At 40.0% G+C, this 19182-nt stretch overlaps 2 protein-coding genes across 10 annotated transcripts in view; both read left to right on the forward strand.

Moving 5' to 3' along the window:
* The window catches only part of XPO4 (exportin 4), a 126449-nt gene extending 114803 nt beyond the window's left edge, over nucleotides 1-11646 (forward strand). For 5 of the 6 annotated variants that reach the window (XM_055245025.2, XM_055245026.2, XM_055245027.2 and 2 more), the window contains 5 exons: nucleotides 309-427; nucleotides 2254-2384; nucleotides 3263-3380; nucleotides 3802-3894; nucleotides 6589-11646. In XM_055245025.2, coding sequence (XP_055101000.2) covers nucleotides 309-427; nucleotides 2254-2384; nucleotides 3263-3380; nucleotides 3802-3894; nucleotides 6589-6786 — 659 coding nt within the window. In that variant the 3' untranslated portion in view covers nucleotides 6787-11646. The remainder of the gene's footprint in view (nucleotides 1-308; nucleotides 428-2253; nucleotides 2385-3262; nucleotides 3381-3801; nucleotides 3895-6588) is intronic. The other variant, XM_055245028.2, reaches the window with a different exon arrangement.
* A 4879-nt stretch (nucleotides 11647-16525) lies between these two features.
* The window catches only part of EEF1AKMT1 (EEF1A lysine methyltransferase 1), a 46517-nt gene continuing 43860 nt past the window's right edge, over nucleotides 16526-19182 (forward strand). Inside the window, exon 1 of one of the 4 annotated variants that reach the window (XM_055244203.2) lies at nucleotides 16526-16566. The gene's annotated coding sequence lies outside the window, so the exon portion shown is untranslated. The other 3 variants (XM_055244204.2, XM_063619032.1, XM_055244205.2) reach the window with 3 other exon arrangements.

The following is a 19182-nucleotide window of genomic DNA, read 5'->3' on the forward strand; positions in this document are numbered from 1 at the left end:
TAGTTTTATTTCTAGACTGTCTCCTGCTCTTAACCTCCCCAATACTTCTGTATCAAGTACTCATATCCCCTAATAAAACTCAAAAGGATGACACAGGGCTGGGGTCTCAGATCTTTTTTTCACCTCTGGATGTGCTGTCTCCTCCATCCCCTCGCCAGAGACCGGGCAGGACGAGGTCAGATTCTTTGTTATTCACTCATTGATTTATTTAGCCTCTAGGGGTGAGTTTATTTTCATAAGGGTAGAATACACACTTGGAAGATTTATTGATGTTACCACCATAAGCCTGCATCCTTTTATTTTAATAGATGAAGTGTTTAGAGGACATGAGCCAGGTCAAGCAGCAAACAGATCTGTGTCAGCAGCGGATGTTGTGTTGTACGGAGTAAACCTAATTCTGCCCTTGATGTCACAGGATCTCTTGAAGGTAATTAATGAAATTGAATGTGAACATACCACTATATGTAACTGAAGTTCCAAGATACTTTAGACAAGAATATATCTGTGATTTAATTTAGTAGTTGTATCTGTTAAGTGCACATGAAGATACAATTTTTGTATTTTCATTAACAGTTACTTGTGCGTGCTTCTCAGTAACATGGACCCTTACTCAGTCTCTGTTTCTGCCCCAGAGTCCTGCAGACACCCATATATTAGTGACTCGTTTTGTCAGGGAGTGCTACAGAAAGAAGCCTGTCCTTTTAGAAACTACATTCTGTTAGCAGTTTTGATTACCTCGTAATTTGTCACTAAGGGAATAAAGTAAGTTAAAAGTTTCAGTGTTTTCCTCTGATACTTTCTGAACATCATTCTCAGGTTAAGGGATTGAGCAAAGGAAGGCATTTTCCAAGGGGCACCATGTAAAAATGGGATGGTATGCTTCCAAGACTGATGCTGTTTTAAAGTTTTTGCACATTCTGACTACGTTATGCCTTGGTTTTGTCAGTTGATATTAAGGGTGTGGTGGCGGTGAGGCAACTTTTTTCTACCATCCGTAAGTACCACAGAGGGAGATCTCTTGTCATGAGTTGTTATTAGCAGGATAAGAGTGGGGATGAGGCCATGGGTGGAAAGGAAAGGAGGAATTTGTGTGTGTATATGCACATGTGTGTGCATGCGTGCGTTGTGCACACACGAGATAAAGACAAGGAGTAGGAGGAAGATAGTAGAGGCTGGGCTGGGCGCAGTGGCTCACGCTTGTAATCCCAGCACTTTGGGAGGCCGGGGCAGGTGGATCACAAGGTCAGGAGATCGAGACCATCCTGGCTAACACAGTGAAACCCCGTCTCTACTAAAAATACAAAAAAAAAAAAAAATTAGCTGGGTGTGGTGGTGGGTGCCTGTAGTCCCAGCTACTCAGGAGGCTGAGGCAGGAGAATGGAGTGAACCCAGGAGGCGGAGCTTGCAGTGAGCCAAGATTGTGCCACTGCACTCCATCCTAGGCGACAGAGCAAGACTGTGTCTCAAAAATAAAAAGTAGAGGCTGAGAAGTGTCCAGAAGGTGAATATGTACGAGAAGAATGAGTCCTGTTAGATTGCCAGCATAGCAGGATCTAACCATGTGCTTCCCTCCTTGAGAGTGTCTCTAACTATTGGAAACAATGTTGATGACCCATGGCATTCACACAGCAGCCAGCCAGTGGGATGAGGAAGTTTAGTCAACTCTCCATATTGATTTGCATTTAGGGTTTGTTTAAACAAATAAGCCATTAAACATTTAAGTGTGTATTTTTCTTAAGTGTGGTTGAACCAGATTACCTACTTTTACCTCAGTTCTCTAGGATAGTACAACTGGAAAAATGTTTTTGGAAGTGTTGTAAAGACCGAATACTCTGCTCTGTGCATAGTCTTAACAATTTGTATTAACCTTCTTGAATTTTTTCAACATGCTTGAATGGAAATACATTTACAAAAAGGTTTTACTCCCAAGTTATTTAATAATTTTAAATCTGGCTGCCTTGTTTACTTTTTCCGGGTAAACACAGAATATCTGGAATTGACCTTAGATTTTATTAACTATCTAAAAGATAATTGTTTCGACTATCTGTTACTTTGTTTCATAGTAGTTACTAAAATATGCCCTTTATTTGTACCTGTTGTTACATTTAATTTGGTCTTCATGTTTTCTGTATCTTGTACATGTTTAGAAATCATTATATTTAGAAGCTTGTCAGTTACTTTATTTTATTGCATTGATGAAAATAGAAATTGGATATTAATGAGCATCCAAATAATTTAATATTTCTTTTTCAGTTTCCAACCCTTTGTAATCAGTACTACAAATTAATCACATTTATCTGTGAGATTTTTCCTGAAAAAATACCACAGCTTCCTGAGGATCTGTTTAAAAGTCTGATGTACTCCCTAGAATTAGGAATGACATCATATCCTTTAAATGAACATCATTGTTACTTGTCACTTGGGGAAAAAGATCTTCCTTTAAAGAAAAGTTTTTTAAGTTTAAATGTAACATTTTTCATTTTTCTTTTATGGTTCAATTTTATTTCTTAAAAAACCCTGGGCCAGGCACGGTGGCTCACACCTGTAATTCCAGCACTTTGGGAGGCCGACGCGGGTGGATCACCTGAGGTCAGGAGTTTGAGACCAGCCTGGCCAACACAGTGAAACCCCGTCTCTACTAAAAATACTAAAAATTAGCTGGGTATGGTGGTGGGTGCCTGTAATCCTAGCTACTCAGGAGGCTGAGGCAGGAGAATCGCTTGAACCCGGGAGGTGGAGGTTGCAGTGAGCGGAGATTGCGCCATTGCACTCCAGCCTGGGCAACAAGAGTGAAACTCCATCTCAAAAAAAAAAAAAATCTGTCACCCCTGTAACTGCTCTATTTCTGTGTTTCTTTTGTTAGTTTGCCTCATCCTGTCCTCCTTTCACAGATCTCTGAGGCATTCGGTCCCTGGTTCCAGAGTTACCCCTTCATCAGGTTCCCATTAGTAATGCTGAGCTGGGTCTCTGGTCTTAGCTCTGACTGTAGAGAATAATATGACTTTTTAATAAGTTGTATGTATCATAAACTGAAACAAGCTATACATCACCAGGCTCAAACCCAAAAACGTTATAGGCAATCTGAAAAACACTGGAAATCTTCTTTCCTTATATAACTCAGTGAAGATATTGCCCATGAGTCTACTTGTGTATCTGTATTCATTTCTAGAAACACTCATCCATTTAATACTAGCTATAATTTTTTTATCTGTTATAAATCAAATATATCCAATCTAGTTTGTTCTTTGACCTTCATGATCAGAATGAGTTCGGAGGTTTGCCAGCTTTGCCTGGAGGCCTTGACACCGTTAGCTGAACAGTGTGCAAAAGCACAAGAAACAGACTCACCACTTTTTCTAGCAACACGGCACTTTCTTAAGGTAAGATGTCTGTGCGGTAGGTCAGAAAATCAGCTACTTTCAAAAGTATGGTCAGTGCACATAATTCTGCATTCAAATGTGGAAATGCTTCCATTCTTTTGGGAGCGAGGAAACCATGGCTTCCTGTTCACTGTTTTTTTCTGGAGATCAACTCTTCATGGGCACATTCTCATCCTCTATTTTTTGTGTTCTTGGAAATTGATGTGGTAAATATTGAGGGAATTTGATATTGTTGATTATTCAGATACCACAGCAAGTAGCAATATCTGTAAGGTATTTTTTTAAACATTAAGGAAAATTTCAGATTGACTTGATAAATAGAATAATAACCAACCCTCTCTTTTTCTTTTTTGGACTGGGGAGGGACTGGAGGATATATGATCATCCTATGTTTTTATTTAGAAGTCTTATGTAATTTCAGCTGGTTTTTGATATGCTGGTTTTGCAAAAGCACAACACAGAGATGACCACTGCGGCTGGCGAAGCTTTCTACACGTTGGTGTGTTTGCACCAGGTACTGGACATGCCTCTTTTCAGGGGACTCTTCTCATTCTGTTTTGCAAAGAGATTGTTGAGATAGATGGTGCATCCTTAATCCCCCTTTATAGGATCTGTGACTCAGTGCCTCAGTTCTGTTTCAGCGAGGCAGTATTTCTTAGCTTCTTTATTAGCTTTCACATGTCACTTTGTGTTTATCTGACAGCTGTTTGTCAGTTCAAAGCATTTATTTTTTTGTCCTCCACCATTATGAACCATCCTTTGCAATAGTCACTGCCCTAAAGCCTGTCCTTAAACAACTGTACTAGGAATGAGGAACACATAATGGGTGTGTGAAGAACTCATGGTTTTGTAAGGGAGACAGGATGGCAGAGAAGGAAGAGTCTGCCTTCAGACAGTATGGAAGACAGTATTTTATTGCATATTATAGAAAACAGTATATTATTTCATTTTGTTGATCTTTTAAAGATTCTGAAGCATCACTGATAATGGGGTTAATAGAAGAGTTAGGCTAGCTTACCTGTCTCCCCACTTCTGATCGAATAGGTGCCTGTGAAATTTATGAAAAGGACCATATTGAATAGTTTGCTGCCTCCGTTTCCCCTTTTCCTCTCCCATGCATATATACACACACATATATATGTAATGTATATATATATATATATATATACCTCCCAGCATGGCCAGGAAGCTTTGCCGTTTTATTTCCGTCTTTAAAAAAGGGTTTAGAGAAGGTCTTCCATACTAAAGACCTCCTTTCTCTAGACTTCCCGTAACATCTGTGCCCTAAGCTGAAGGTGCCCTGGGGCTTCATTTCTTGCTGTCTGCCCTAGGCTGCCACTTCCTGCAGGTGGTACCTGCTCTCAAATCTGTGCCCTTTCTCTGTCATTTGACTTACTTGTTGCTTACTAGCAAGGTAGTCTTCTTGTCTGACCCTTCCTTCCTTCCTCTTTTTTCATTTTTTCTTTTTCTTTCATTTTTCTTTCCTGTCTTCCTTCCTTCCTCCCTCCCTCCCTCCATTCCTTCCCTTTCTTTCTTTCTCCCTCCCTCCCTCCCTCCCTCCTTTCTTCCCCTGTTCCCTTCCACCCTCTTGTCTCTTCCTCTCTTCCTTCCTTCCTTCCTTCCTTCTCTTCCTTTATTTCTCTGTCTCCCTCTCTTTTAACATATTTACACACTGTAGGAAAGAGCAGGTTTTAGGAATGGCCAGTATGATACCTGCTGCCTGGCCCCAGAGGCTCTACTATCTCGCTTTTTTTTTTTTTTTTTCCCGAGACAGGGTCTCACTGTATTACCCAGGCTGGGGTGCAGTGGTGCAATTACTGCTTACTCCAGCCTCGGCCTCCTAGCCTCAAGCGATCCTCCTGCCTCAGCTCCCCAAGTAGCTGGGACTACAGGTGTGCACCACCACACCTGGCTTATTTTTTGTAGAGACGGAGTTTCACCATCTTACCCACGCTTGTATCGAACTCCTGAACTTAAGCAATCCACCCGCCTCGGCCTCCCAAAGTGCCTAGGATTACAGGTGTGAGCCACCACGCCTTGCCACCTCTACCATTTCTCATGAGTAGGAAAATGATAGGAGATTATACGTGATCCCCTGTGAACAGGACTGTCCCTTGGATAGGGCAACTAGGGGAGCCACTCTGGCTCCATGGTTGGGGATTGGGATGCTGCACCTTATCCTTCTTTTCCAAATGTAATTAACATGATATCCCATCATGGGATAACATCATCATGATATCCCATCATGGGATAACATCATCATGATATCCCAAGAAGCCAATGAAAAATTACAGCATGCCAGGTGCAGTGGCTCATGCCTGTAATTTTTGCACTTTGGGAGACCAAGGTGGGTGGATTGATTGAGGCTGGGAGCTTGAGACCAGCCTGCTCAACATTGCAGAACCCCGTCTCTATTAAAAATTGAAAAATTAGCCAGGGATGGTGGTGCATGCCTGTAGTCCCAGACTCTTGGGAGGCTGAGGTAGGAGGATCACTTGAACCCAGGAAGCAGAGGTTGCAGTGAGAAAGGATCTCACTCTGTTGCCCAGGCTGGAGTGCAGTGGAGCAACCATGGCTCACTGCAGCCTCAACCTCTTGGGCTCAAGCGATCTCCCATCTCAGCCTCCCAAGAGCTGCTGGGCACAATGCTGGTTTGGAGCTTTCAGAGTGCCCTACTCCACTTGGAGAAGGCACTGGAATATATTTCTCTGCCCCCTCCTCCCAAAAGGCTCCTGCCTGTCCTGTCTTTGTGCACATTGCTGTCCTCAGAACTGGGTGGACAAGATATCTCTATTAACCTCTGGGGAACTATTGCAGACTTAGATTATGTGTAAAACACAAAATAAATAGGAATAATGTGCTTTGAAGAGGCAGCACAACAAAGTTGATTATCACATGGGTCTTGGGGCTAGATTGGTGGACTCTTGCTTGATCTGGGCCATATCACTTCACCTCACTGAGTGTCGAAACCTTCACCTCTGGAATAGAAATAGAAACAGTACCTGTCTCAAAGCATTGTTGTAAATGATAGATAAATTAATTCATGTAAAAGGTTTTCAAACAGTAGTACTTAAATGCTGAATTACTCTAAATGTTAACTCTTAAAATGTGTCCCTGCCTTTTAGAACCCCACAGTCCAGTAACTGATAAGATCTACTTGTATGATATTCTAAGGAAGATACTTGTGTATACTTTATCTCTTCAATAGGCTGAATATTCTGAACTGGTTGAAACATTACTGTCAAGTCAGCAAGACCCAGTTATTTACCAGAGATTAGCAGATGCCTTTAACAAGCTCACTGCAAGCAGCACTCCTCCTACGCTGGATCGGAAGCAGAAGATGGCCTTCTTAAAGAGTTTAGAAGAATTTATGGCAAATGTCGGTGGTCTCCTTTGTGTAAAATAAACAACAGAACTTTATGCTTAATTTAGATCCTTTCTGCAAAGTGCACTGAATTGCTGAAAGTTGACTTGAGTCTTGTCCTATTCCTCAGTTCATTTGGCCATTTTGGATTTTGGAGAGCCTGAAACTTTGATATGTATGTGATACAGTGAAACAGGAGAGGTCAACTTGGCATCAGCTTCTGTTGTTAAGTGTTAGCCACAATCTGTCATACATATGTCTTTTAGATTTTGAATGGTGATTTAAAATTTTCAAAATGAAATTCCATATATGTGCAAACAGATATGGGCACCACGAAATACATATGCAGTGCCTTTTTTTTTCCTTTTAACATAGGTGGCTAGCCAAAGTTTAGAATTTTTGTCATTAAATATGAAATGGATATATGCTAGGCAGTGTTTCTCAAAATCTCCATAGATCGCCTGCATCACTTGAGGAGCTGGTGAAAAGGTAGATTCTTAGGCCCAACTGTAGACCTTCAGAGTCAGAATGTCTGGTTGTTGGGCCCAGGAGTCTTCATGTTAATAAGCTTCTCCCTTTCGTCACCCCAAAAGTTTTGAATCAATGAAAGAGACATTGAAAACTCTTAAGAGGTTTTGTGCTTTCTAGCTTTTCCTCCCTTTGATGATTGGGTTTATAATTCAGCAGGAAGGGGAAACATCACCAGGGGTTTGTTGGCTTTTTCTTAGCTTGCTTTCTTGCTTGCTTGCTTTCTTGCTTTCTGTCTCTCTCTTTCTTTTCTCTTTCTCTCTCTTACATCAACCCAGTGCTGCAGGTTTTGTGTAATACAAGTCACTAACCATACTCTGATGCCTGAACTTGAGGAGGAAAATACATGTATATTTTTGTTCCATAAAAATAACCTTAGGAACTGTAGCCATTTCATTGCCTTAATTTTAAGAGGAAAATACAAAAACAGCTGATTTGTTTTAGTAAGAAACCACGTCTTGATGCTTCAGAGTTGGTTTAGGGTGTTAGCTGCTATGAACCTGTTGCCCCTTTCGATCGTGTATTTATGTAGGTTTATCAGTGAAATGAAAGGCTTGTTCCCATCTAGTCTTAACTTTTTGAGTGTGTTTCTATCCAGCCACATAGCCCATATCTACTCTAAATGGCTTGCTTAAGCAATAATTATTTTAAAGGATGTGAATTACTGATTCACACAGACTATTGCACGTTGGGGCAATTAGGGGCAATAATTCTTCTCCAGTCACGGGAGCCAGTGAATTTAATTTCAGAGATTAAAAATTCACTTTAGATCCTCTAGTTTGATCTTTTAATCAGGATTTTTATACAGCTGCCATGCTCCCCTAATTCAGTGTGCCAGCTTACAATGTGGAAATAAAAGCTAATTTATACACAGCAGGCATATGAAACTCTACTCATTGCAGTACTTTCACAGCACAGTGACAGGTAGAGGACTCTGGCACAGGTGCACTCATGAAACTCTGCTTCCACCGTGTTCCTGACACCTATCTATTAAAGCATTCTGCAAATACAGTTTTTCTACCTGATTGCATATAGCATATGTGTCATTACATGTGATGCTGTGTGCAAAACTTTGTATAATTCTGTGTTATTAACAGTTAACAAAACTGGAGCATCTGAATTACATCCAACCTGTGCATGTGATGTTAGGTAGATGTGAATGCAGGGCCTTGGGCCATAACTTACATTTCTCTCAATTTGATCACCATTGAGTCACAATTAAGGGGAAGCAAAAACATCTTGAAAAGACTGCTAGGAAGGAAATTAATATCAGTCATCCAGAAGTACACATTTCTGTATTTTAAAAAATACTTTGATGCATTTATTTTTAGGTGTTTTTTTTTCCCCTTAAAAGACTTGAAGTGATATGCAGCAGTAATCTATTTGTTTTGCGTTGTTCTTGGTGTTTTGTGTTTCCCAGATCCCTCAAGCTTTCTCAGCTGTTGCAAATTATGTGTATCTGTGTGTGTGCTAAGTACAGTCGCTTTACCAAAGGGCACTGAAACACAATTGACTGGACACGTCCACGCGCCATGACAAAACTGTAATCAAGTTATTAAAAATAAAGATGAGTGGGAAAGGAATGCCTTGGTAAGTAAAAAGGCATCTATATTTAATAACTTTTATCCAGATGGCAACATATTTTCAAAATTTGCCCAGATCCTATTACAGTACTAAAAATAGAAAATTTCACTTCCATATTCCTGAGGTGTAATTTCATTAGACTAGTTTTAGTTTAAAAAGACCTTCAGATTGGACCAAATAATACTTATAAGATCACCAGAATGTTGAATATTAGCTCACTGGGGTGGGGAGAAGCCACTACCATTTTTTAGGTGATGGGGATGCCACTGAGTTGCAACGGCTAGACCTTTTCAGGGTGGTTGTGTACATGTTTGCCTGATTGGATGCTTGTTCACTTTGTGTTTTCTTTTGTTTTATTTTGTCCAATTTTGTCTTTTAGCTGTGTTTTTTAACTTTAATTTTTAGCTGTGTTTATTAACTTCTCCTGTCTTGTTTTGTTCTAATGCTCTTGGCCCAGTGGGTGTCAAGAACACTGGCTTAATTCAAGTCAGTTGATTTTTTTTCTGTTAAAACTGTTGTTAAAACATTTTTTTAAACAAAAACATTATTTGTGCCCTCTTTTATATATGTCAAAGGGACACTGTCAAGTATTTCAGTTTTAGATTTTTGTTTTATAAAATTTCTGTTGTTCATATAGTATCCTTTAACCTCTAGTTTTCCATACATCCTTTGTTTGTTTCTCATTTTATTTTCCTTGACCCATTTATTTCCCAAGGCACAATCACTAAGGGCTTTGTACTTTCACAGTCTGTTAATGTAGTAGCACTTGTAACTGTGTTCTTGTTCTGTTAAAAAGATTGATTTGCTTTTATAGTCCTTGTGCTGGATGAGTGGCTGCCTCAGTAGCAAAACTACCTGACAGTATTTGACAGTGTCCTTTCCAGCACCATTACTTGGGTCTTTCAGGGTGGCCATCTCTGTTAGAAGACAGTAGCATGTTAACATCACTGCATTGAGTTTTTGTCTGGTGTAAAGTGTGACATTTAATGTAAACAAACTGCAGGTTTTTTTCAAACTGATTTTAAGAATTTAGTCTTATTTCATTGTAAACTGTGTATCTAATTATACTACATTATTCTGTTCAGATGGGATGGTTACTACTACTTGTCCATGATTTTCATTTGAAAAGCAAGTATCTATATCATTTCCCCCAAGTCAGCATTATTTAACACTCCCCTTAACTGTCTTTGAACTTTCTCTTTTACCAAAAAAGTCAAGTCTTTATAGTTGTAATATCATCATGTTTCCCATTTCTGTTAATACTTCTATGAACCCCTAAAGTATTGAAGGGAACTAGCTGTCAGTTTCAAGGATTACAAGTTTGAGTCTCCTAGTATTCAACATCGTTCTGAACCCTGAAATATTTTTCTCTGTTACAATTTTTATCTGTTTGCCACCTCTGTTGTTAGAGGTGGTTGTCAGTTGACCTTACTAAGTTAGCTGCCTTTGATGAGGAATTATTGTTATTGGTTCCTGAATAAAACATTAACCTTTTAAGTCAGAAGGAACCTCAGTACTTCTTAGGTTTGTTTGTGTTTTTTAAAACCAGAGAATAAGGAGCTGATTTGGCTATGAGGTTTAACATTATAATTTTCTGTAAGTTTTCCCACAAAACAACATTGTTGATTTGAGGATGTAGTAATGTTTTAAGCTTTTTAAAATATAAGTGGTTATTCTCTGACTTGGTAACTATGTTCTGAAAACACTGCATTTAAGAATTTTTAAAAATTTGTTTTCTAAAATTAAAATGTCCAAATTAGGCATATTGCTGAGCTCAAATTGATGTGAAATGCCATGGTTCCAGTTGAATTTTAAGCATATTTTCATTTAGATAGAAAATATGTGAAGTATGCTTGGTTGATTATAGTGAGAATCCATGACATAGTTAACCAAAGAATATGTTTGGTTCAAATAAAAATAGAAGTTTAATACTGGGCATTCATTCTTTTTAAAGAGAATGAATGAAGAAATCGGTTTCCTGCTGTAGTTCTCTATGGGTAAGTCTTAGTAAAGACGGGAATGCTGAAGTCGGCTGTGGTGATTCCCTCCTAGGAATTGGGAGGTGTGGCTTGCCCATTACCCGCTTGAAGCTCACATCTTTACCCTCCTCTCCCACTGTGGTTTGATCTTCACCTATTCCCAGGCCCTCCCAGCAACTGGAGAGGTGTCTTTTTTTTGGTTCTGTTTTTTTTTTCTCCCGTCTGCATTCTTAGGCCTCTTAGCTATTAGGAACTGTCAGATACATACTAGTAGCTAATTTTCCTAGCCTGAAATTATATACTGCATCTACACTATGTACCTACTAGGGATCTGACCTCAAGTGTTTTCTGAGCCCAGGCTTCCTGGTGTGGTGTCTTTTACCACATAAAATTATTACAAATTGCAAATGTTGGTATTGTGATTTGATTCTCTGTACAAAGAAAGAAGCTCTATGCAGTGAGTTTGTGGTTTAATGGTCACAAAAATGTTAGCACTGCTACCACTCAGCACGTGTAAAATTTTTTAAATTTATAAATATTAAAATTTTAAACTTACACTGAGACTTTTCAGTTTTATTTAAAGACCCAGGGATGAGTGTACTGTTTAAATATTTACCTCTATTAACATAACTAATGAAGGTATAAAGTTGCATTCAGTTTTTCAGAAGATGCTGCAATATGATTTTAGGAAATAAGGCTATGTATTGAGCCAGTTATAGGCTGAATATCAGGTTGATAAAATTTTATTTGTATTTTTAAAATTCATAAATGGGAGTTAAAATGTGTCTTTTCACTAAATATTTTTATTACATTTTTGTTTTGACCATGTGTGATTTGTTCATGGGTATTTAGCTAGAATCTTTTATGAAACTCATTGAAATGGTGCTAGTTTGTTTACCATTATAGGACGATTGACACTGGGGACATTACACGGTCCTAAGATAATTTTAAATTTAAAAAAATGAGGACATCTGTACAGATAAAAATCAAGATTTGCATTACCTTCTGGGAGAACCCCTGGTTCAGAATATCCAGTATTAGAAATACAAAAATTTTGTCTATATTTTATAATATTTATCTCAGCCCAGAGTCTTAGAAACAATTTCACCATTAATAGTTGAGTCATTATCTTTGGTGCATATTTAGTAAATACTTTTTAGTGGTTTGAGTCATTCTTTTTGGCCTTTCAGGGAAAGTGGTGAATTAGCATCTTATTGTGTGCTAGACAGATCCACCCTGTGCCCAGTGTTAAATCTTGTAAACATATGAAAAGTTAATTTTTAAAGAAAATGCATTTTTAAAATGTTCACTTTTAACCTGAATTTGCTTAGAATATTCTTTGATTTGTAATATTGTTATTTAGCTTATATTGAGATTTATTCCACTCCAAAGGTGGATAAAGAAAAGTTGTTTAAGAAAACCCATTAGAGTGTGTTTTGAATTTTTGTTTCTTTCATTACCAAGTGTGGGGCCATACACACAGGCTAATCATCTGTCATTTGAGACCCACAGATGATTTCAAAGGTCCCAAATATATAAAAATCTATAACTTTTTAAAAAGACATCTTTAATGGTGCTCTCCAAAAATACAATTTGGTTGCTTATGAGTGATGCCTTTGACAGGCTGATTAGATTATAAAGCAGTTTTGTTTGTTTTTTTAAACAGGGTCTCAGATTGGGTCTTGTGCATTCTATATAATCTCAAATGGCAGTTCAGTTTGACTTTCTTTTAAAACTAAGTGGAAATGGTATATTTGGTGAAACTAATGAAAGAATCTTTTGCTGGGAAATTCCACACAGCACCCCCGGCAGCATCCTGTCTCAGTTCTGGCATATGATTCAACCTCCTACTGAATGTCCCTGTAAATTATTTTTAATATATAGCATGAGAGTGAACTGAGGTAAGTCATTGATGTTTCCCAGAGATGATGAATGAACAAAAGCAAATAGGATCTGCTAAACATTTTTATTCCCATAGTAGTGAGCAGTTTTGTTCTTGTTTTGATAATGTTCATTTCTGCCTAATTAGGCTTCAAATACTCCTTTAAGAAAGCCCAAGATGTATTGAGTAGTGGAACTTCTTATTTGTGCACCTGTTTATAACTGCACTGCCCTGGATGTTACGGTTATTTCTAAGGATTGACCTCGTAAAGCTACTTGAACTGGTAGACTGCAGGGTAGAGGCAGACCTAGATTCAATTTCTAACTAAGCTACTTAGGGCTTACATTAATTTCCACAGGTCTGTTATCCATATCATGAGCTTATAAGTGCTCCTCCCAAAGAAAAAATTTAAAAGTGATGGATGAAATATAATAGTAGATGCTCAATAAATTCTATTGTACTTAAAGATTATTTCTGAAAACACATTTCATTTCATTAGACAAATGTATCCTAACACTAAGTCTGATACCAATAGTCAATTGCTTTTAAATACATGCTGCAATATCTTCATATTGATACTACATCATAGCCCCAACCACAGCCACCCTAGGGATGTTGGGGTAGAATTCACCATATTATTTACTGTATCTGTTTTTTTTTTAATGAGAAAATGGATCTATTTATGTCAACTATCTTAGTCTGTTCTGTTTAATTCAACTATCTTACTCTGTTTGTGCTGTTAGAATACCTGAGACTGAAGAACAGAAACTTATTTCTTTCATTTGTGGAGGCTGCCCTTTGACTTCCATCATGTGGAAGAGGCAAGAAAGCCATCACCAGATGCTGGCAAGAGAGAATCAGCTCCCTCCTTCAAGCCCCTTTGTAATGGGACCTAATTTTATTCATTAGGGAGGAACTCTCTTGGCTTAATCACCTCTTAAAGGTCCCACCTCTTCATACTGGCACATTGGCAACAATTGAATTTTGCAAGGGAGCTATTCATTTACCATAGCAACAAGGATTTTGTTTTCTGCTGAATATGCACCTATTATTTCTACAACAATGAAAAAATCCTGGCTGGCGCGGTGGCTAAGGCCGAGGCGGGCGGATCACGAGGTCAGAAGATCGAGACCATCCTAGCTAACACAGTGAAAACCCGTCTCTACTAAAAATACAAAAAATTAGCTGGGCATGGTGGCGGGTGCCTGTGGTCCCAGCTACTCGGGGAGGCTGAGGCAGGAAAATGGCGTGAACCCGGGAGGCGGAGCTTGCAGTGAGCTGAGATCGTGCCACTGCACTCCAGCCTGGGCGACAGAGCAAGACTCCATCACAAAAAAAAAAAAAAAAAAAAAAAAATTCCTAACGGTGATTACCATTAGTAATTTTTTAAAATAATTGTTGTTAAATACGTTTTGATAAATAAAACAGGTTTCTTTAGTGCATTAAGTTGAAGGCTTTAATACATTAATGCCTATGGTGAAACTCAGAAGAAGAGTTTAATCAGATTTTCCTCATTTTACTTTATATAGTCTTTTCTCAAAGTACCTTACAGGACTAGAAATCTAAGGAATATCCTTTGCAACATGCTTAAGATAATTCGAATAACTCTGTGATAAAGCACTCAATGGAAGAAAAACAAACACCTTGATCTGTTTTTGTAATTACAGGTAATTTGTTTGTTGTTGTTTTAAGAAAAACTGAGTCTAGTGTGGTTTTTTTTTGTTTGTTTGTTTTTGAGACAGAGACTCCCTCTGTCACCCAGGCTGGAGTGCAATGGCGTGATCTTGACTCACTGCAACCTCCACCCTCCTGGGTGTAAGCGATTCTCCTGCCTCAGCCTCCCAAGTAGCTGGGAATACAGGCGTGTGCCACCACACCGGGCTAATTTTTGTATTTTTAGTAGAGATGAAGTTTTGCCATGTTGACCAGGCTGGTCTCAAACTCCTGACCTCAGGTGATCTGCCCACCTTGGCCTCCCAAAGTACTGGCGTGAGTCCTGCACCTGGCCCCAAGTCTGGTTTACTTTCTTTTTTACACCATTTCTGAAGAGAAGCAAGACGAACAGAAATCATTGGTGAATACACAAAAGGAATAATTCCTGAATTGAAATTGAAGACATCCTTCATGTCCAATTTAACTGGACAAGTAATTTCCCCTTTAATGAGAATGAGTACTCCTTTGATATTTTACATGTTTATGATCTGCAAAAACCATTAAATTACAGTGCCTAGGTTTCACCAGGAAAATATTAATCTTACTGTATTACTGTCATGCTGTCTGAGCAATCAGGTCTAGTGAAGGTATAAAAAATTCTGACATCTGTGGTCACTTTAATAGTAAAAATAGTATATAGTGAAATACATGAAGATAACATGTCTTACATGCTATTAAAGCAATGTCAGCTTTGAAAGAAAATGATCTACCATTTCAGACTCAATTTGACTGAATGTAAACTTCTGTTAAAGTAGTTATAAGCTAGGGCAGTCTTGTTTATTGAACACCACCTCCATAAAAAATGCACTCATAAAAGTTGGTTATTGTTTCTCAGTTTGTGTTAAATTTCTTTTAGTTTTTTAAATATATTTTCTTCTTGTTCCTTTTCCAGAATACACCTGATCTTGAAATATTTGGTTAATAGACCTGTCATGAGTTCAAAACAAAGTCAAAATGTAGCATGGGTTATTATAAACTGGAAACAGTTCTTAAAATAGAAATTATAGTACACCCAATGTTATAAACCTACTGTTTCATTAACTACTTACTGAATAGTATCATTTTCCAGCTGAACAGTTCATATCCTTACCTTATACCAGAAAGGATTTTCACATTGCTCAGCAGAATATATAAAATTTAGCAAGATCATGAAATTGGTAAAGAAAATGGAGGAAAGGGAGGGTAGGAGCATAATATAGATTGATTTCTTGGGGAATTGGAAACAAATACTTTGTATCACTTATAATTTGGTAACTGCTAAAACGTAAGGGAACCTTTTAATAATCAGTGTATGTGCCAGATAATTAAGGTGTTGACAAAAATCATACATACTTACAGCGCTAGATGTCTAAATACATATATTGACCAACGCATTCAAAACTGAAGACTCTGAAAGACTAACGAGTGTTAAACGATCCCCCCCCCGCCACCGCCAATGCTGTCAATTTTGCCAAAGCCTCAATTTCACGTCAACATTTAAAGTCAACAATTTGATTTAAAAAGACTAAGCAGGCAATCGACCAATGAACCCTTGACTTTGAAAATCTACGTGACTCAGTGCAAAATAGTGGGTTTAATTTTAATTAGGATCTTTTTCTTTTTTTTTTTTTTTATGTTGTCTTGCTCTGTCGCCCAGGCTGGAGTAGCTGTGGTGCGATCTCTGCTCACTGTAGCCTCTGCCTCCCGGGTTCCAGCAAGTCTCCTGCCTCAGCCTCCTGGGTAGCTGGGGTTACAGGCGCATGCCACCACGCCCAGCTAATTTTTGTATTTTTTAGTAGAGACGAGGTTTCACCATGTTGGTAAGGCTGGTCTCGAACTCCTGACCTCAGGTGATCCGCCCGCCTCGGCCTCCCAAAGTGTTGGGATTACAGGCGTGAGCCACCGCGCCCTGCCAGGGCCTTAATTTTTTTTTTTTTTTGGCCACCATTCTTGGGGGCAGCTGATGAGACAGGTGAAGGAACGACTCCAGGCTGGAGACGGCCCTCGGGGTTGTAAACGCGGGATTGAGAAGCTGCCGGGAGATGGCCTGCCGTGCGCAAGGGCCTGGGCGGGAGGGCCTGCGCCTGCGCGAGCGAGACTCTGGCCAGCCACTCCCACTGCTCACTGCGAGTCTGGGCGACTGCGCACGCGCGGCTGGTGAGTGGCGGGTTCGGGCGCAGCGGTAGGGTTGGCTGCGCGCCGCCGAGGGGTTTTGGACTGGGTTAGGTGCCTTTTGTGTGTTTGTTTCTCACCGTTTTTCCAAGGTGGTAGTGGTGGAAGAGTTTAATTAGCAGTGGCTGGCGGATGCCTGAGGGAAGGAGCTGGCGCCGGCCTGAGAGTGGATCCTGGTTGCTGGTTAGGCGCTGTTGGGCCTCGTGTCCCGGTCGCCGGAAGGGGCCGCGTCCTGCGCCGCGCACGTTGGCTCCCGGGCCTTAGGCAGCCTTAGTGCTGACGGGGAAATTAACCCCCAGGCTACGGCAGCGCGTGGAGGCCTCCCTTCCCTCCGAGTAGAAATAGGACTCGGCCTGCTGTCCTTTTCATCTTTGCCCTCAGAAGTTCGCTGATGGAGTTTGCGAAATGCCCGGTCAGGCCTGACTGTCCGCTCCTGGAGGGCGGGCACCCGCGGCGCCTGTCGCTGGGGCTTCTGAGGCAGGTCCCCTGCAGGGTGCGGGGGCTGCGAGGTGGAATAGACTAGGACGCGGGCGGCTTTACTGCGAAACGGGCAGTAGCTTCGGAGGTGCAGAAGTGCTGGGACGATCGCGGGTCCCTACCGGGAGGGAGCCACGTGTCAGACAGGAAGGCCTTCCTGATAGGGGTTGTGGTTACATGGGGCGTACATCACAACGTCGCACTGCACACGTACGACCTGCATTTCACTGTAAGCTTTACCTCCTTTTTAAAGTTAATTTAAAAACAGGATAAATAGAATTCTGGAAAGCAAGAAGGAAGGAACTGTTTGAGGCAGGGGGACTCAAAGATGAAAAGAGAATGAAAACCTTTGGCCCTTTTCTGGATGTAAATTGGATTAAGGGTAGAATCATCCAGCAATTTATAAAAAGTATTTGGAGAATATCTAGGCCTTACCCATTCATAGAGGGAGGCTTGCTATCCTGGGGTTTGCTGGAGTCTGGGATGGCTCCTAGGTTAATGCTCTTTCCTCTGGATCACACTGTCTTAACCTAATTTCACACAAGAATGAATGTTGAAATTACACTATGGTGGTTTTGCCCTAAGTAAATTTGATAACATGGAAATTGAGTAATTTTATACAAAAAGAGACTAACCACAGCCCCTGAGAAGCCAGCTAATCCCTGCTTACGCTGCAAGCCGACGTGTCTGCCCCTTTGCTCATGCTGTTCCATCCTTCTGAAATCCTCACTCTTCATCCTTACCTTTTCCTCAGGCCGAGTTGAAGCTCCACCTGCTCTTTCACTCCTCTCCTCACTCAGGCCCTCCACTCTGATCCCATGGCGTGAATGGTGCTTCTCTATAGAGGGACTCCACCTTACCGTGTGTCTGCCTAACCTAGAATTTATCAACTGCAGCCTGTAGGGCGGGATACTTCTTTAATGTGGAGAGCTATCCTGTGAATTTTAGGTTCAGCAGCCTCTACCCACCTGATGCCAGTAGCACCCTCCTTCCCATTTATGGCAACCAAAAATGTCTCTAGGCATTGCCAGATGTTCCCCTTAGCGACAAAAGGGCTCCTCGTTCTGTGAGAACTGCTGATTTAGAGTCTGAGCCACATAAGGTCCAAGGTCAGTTTAATAATAATATAATTTCAATATAATCCATAGGTACAAATTTTAAAATCTAAAGAAACAAAATTTTTTTTTACTGCCACCTGTAGGGCAGGGCCACCCATAGTGTGCCCAGAGTAGCCAGAAAAAATTTAAAAATAATAATAATATAACACAGTACTTCCCAGCTCTTTTGGATTTGAAAAATCTCATAAACCCCCTTAGAAATTTTAAAAATAATAAAGATATGATAAAATAGTGATTTAAAAAATAGTTAAAAATAGGTTCATTTAATTTAAATTTTTTTTTTTTTTTGAAATGTAGTCTCACTCTTGTCATTCAGGCTGGAGTGCAATGGCGAGATCTCTGCTGACTGCAACCTCCATCTCCTGGGTTCAAGCGATTCTCCTGCCTCAGCCTCCTGAGTAGCTGGCACTATAGGCGCCTGCCACCACACCTGGCTAATTTTTGTATTTTTAGTAGAGACGGGGTTTCACCATGTTGGCCAGGCTGATCCCGAATTCTTTGCTTCAGGTGACCTGCCCGCCTTGGTCTCCCAAAGTGCTTGGATTACAGGCGTGAGCCACCGCTCCCTGCCATTTCATTTTATCTTTGATGTTTATCTTGCTAACAGATTTCAGTTTTCCTCATTAGAAGAGGTGATGCACTTTTGAACTCACTTTAACTATGTAGGAAACTTCTACGATTCCTAAAATTGCAGCCCCCTATGCTCTCCATGTGTTCCTCCGTTAATCTTATTGTCATCTAACATTTATTTCATATGTATTGTTTTAGTCTGTCTTTTCCTCTCTAGAATGTAAGCTCCAAGAGAATAAGGACTTTGAGACTCACCACCAAGAACAGTGCATTCTACAGGGTAGAAAATGATTATCGAAGGAATGGATTTGGTACACTTTATCCTTTTATTTTGGGATCAAATTCTTATATAGATTGGAACTTAATTGCCTTTTACAGCTATGAAAGTCAACAATTAAATTGCTCTTTGGAATTCCTTGTTTTGCACTTAAAGTCA

The sequence above is a fragment of the Symphalangus syndactylus genome, chromosome 15, assembly GCF_028878055.3.
Source record: "Symphalangus syndactylus isolate Jambi chromosome 15, NHGRI_mSymSyn1-v2.1_pri, whole genome shotgun sequence".
Classification (NCBI taxonomy): Eukaryota; Metazoa; Chordata; class Mammalia; order Primates; family Hylobatidae; genus Symphalangus; species Symphalangus syndactylus.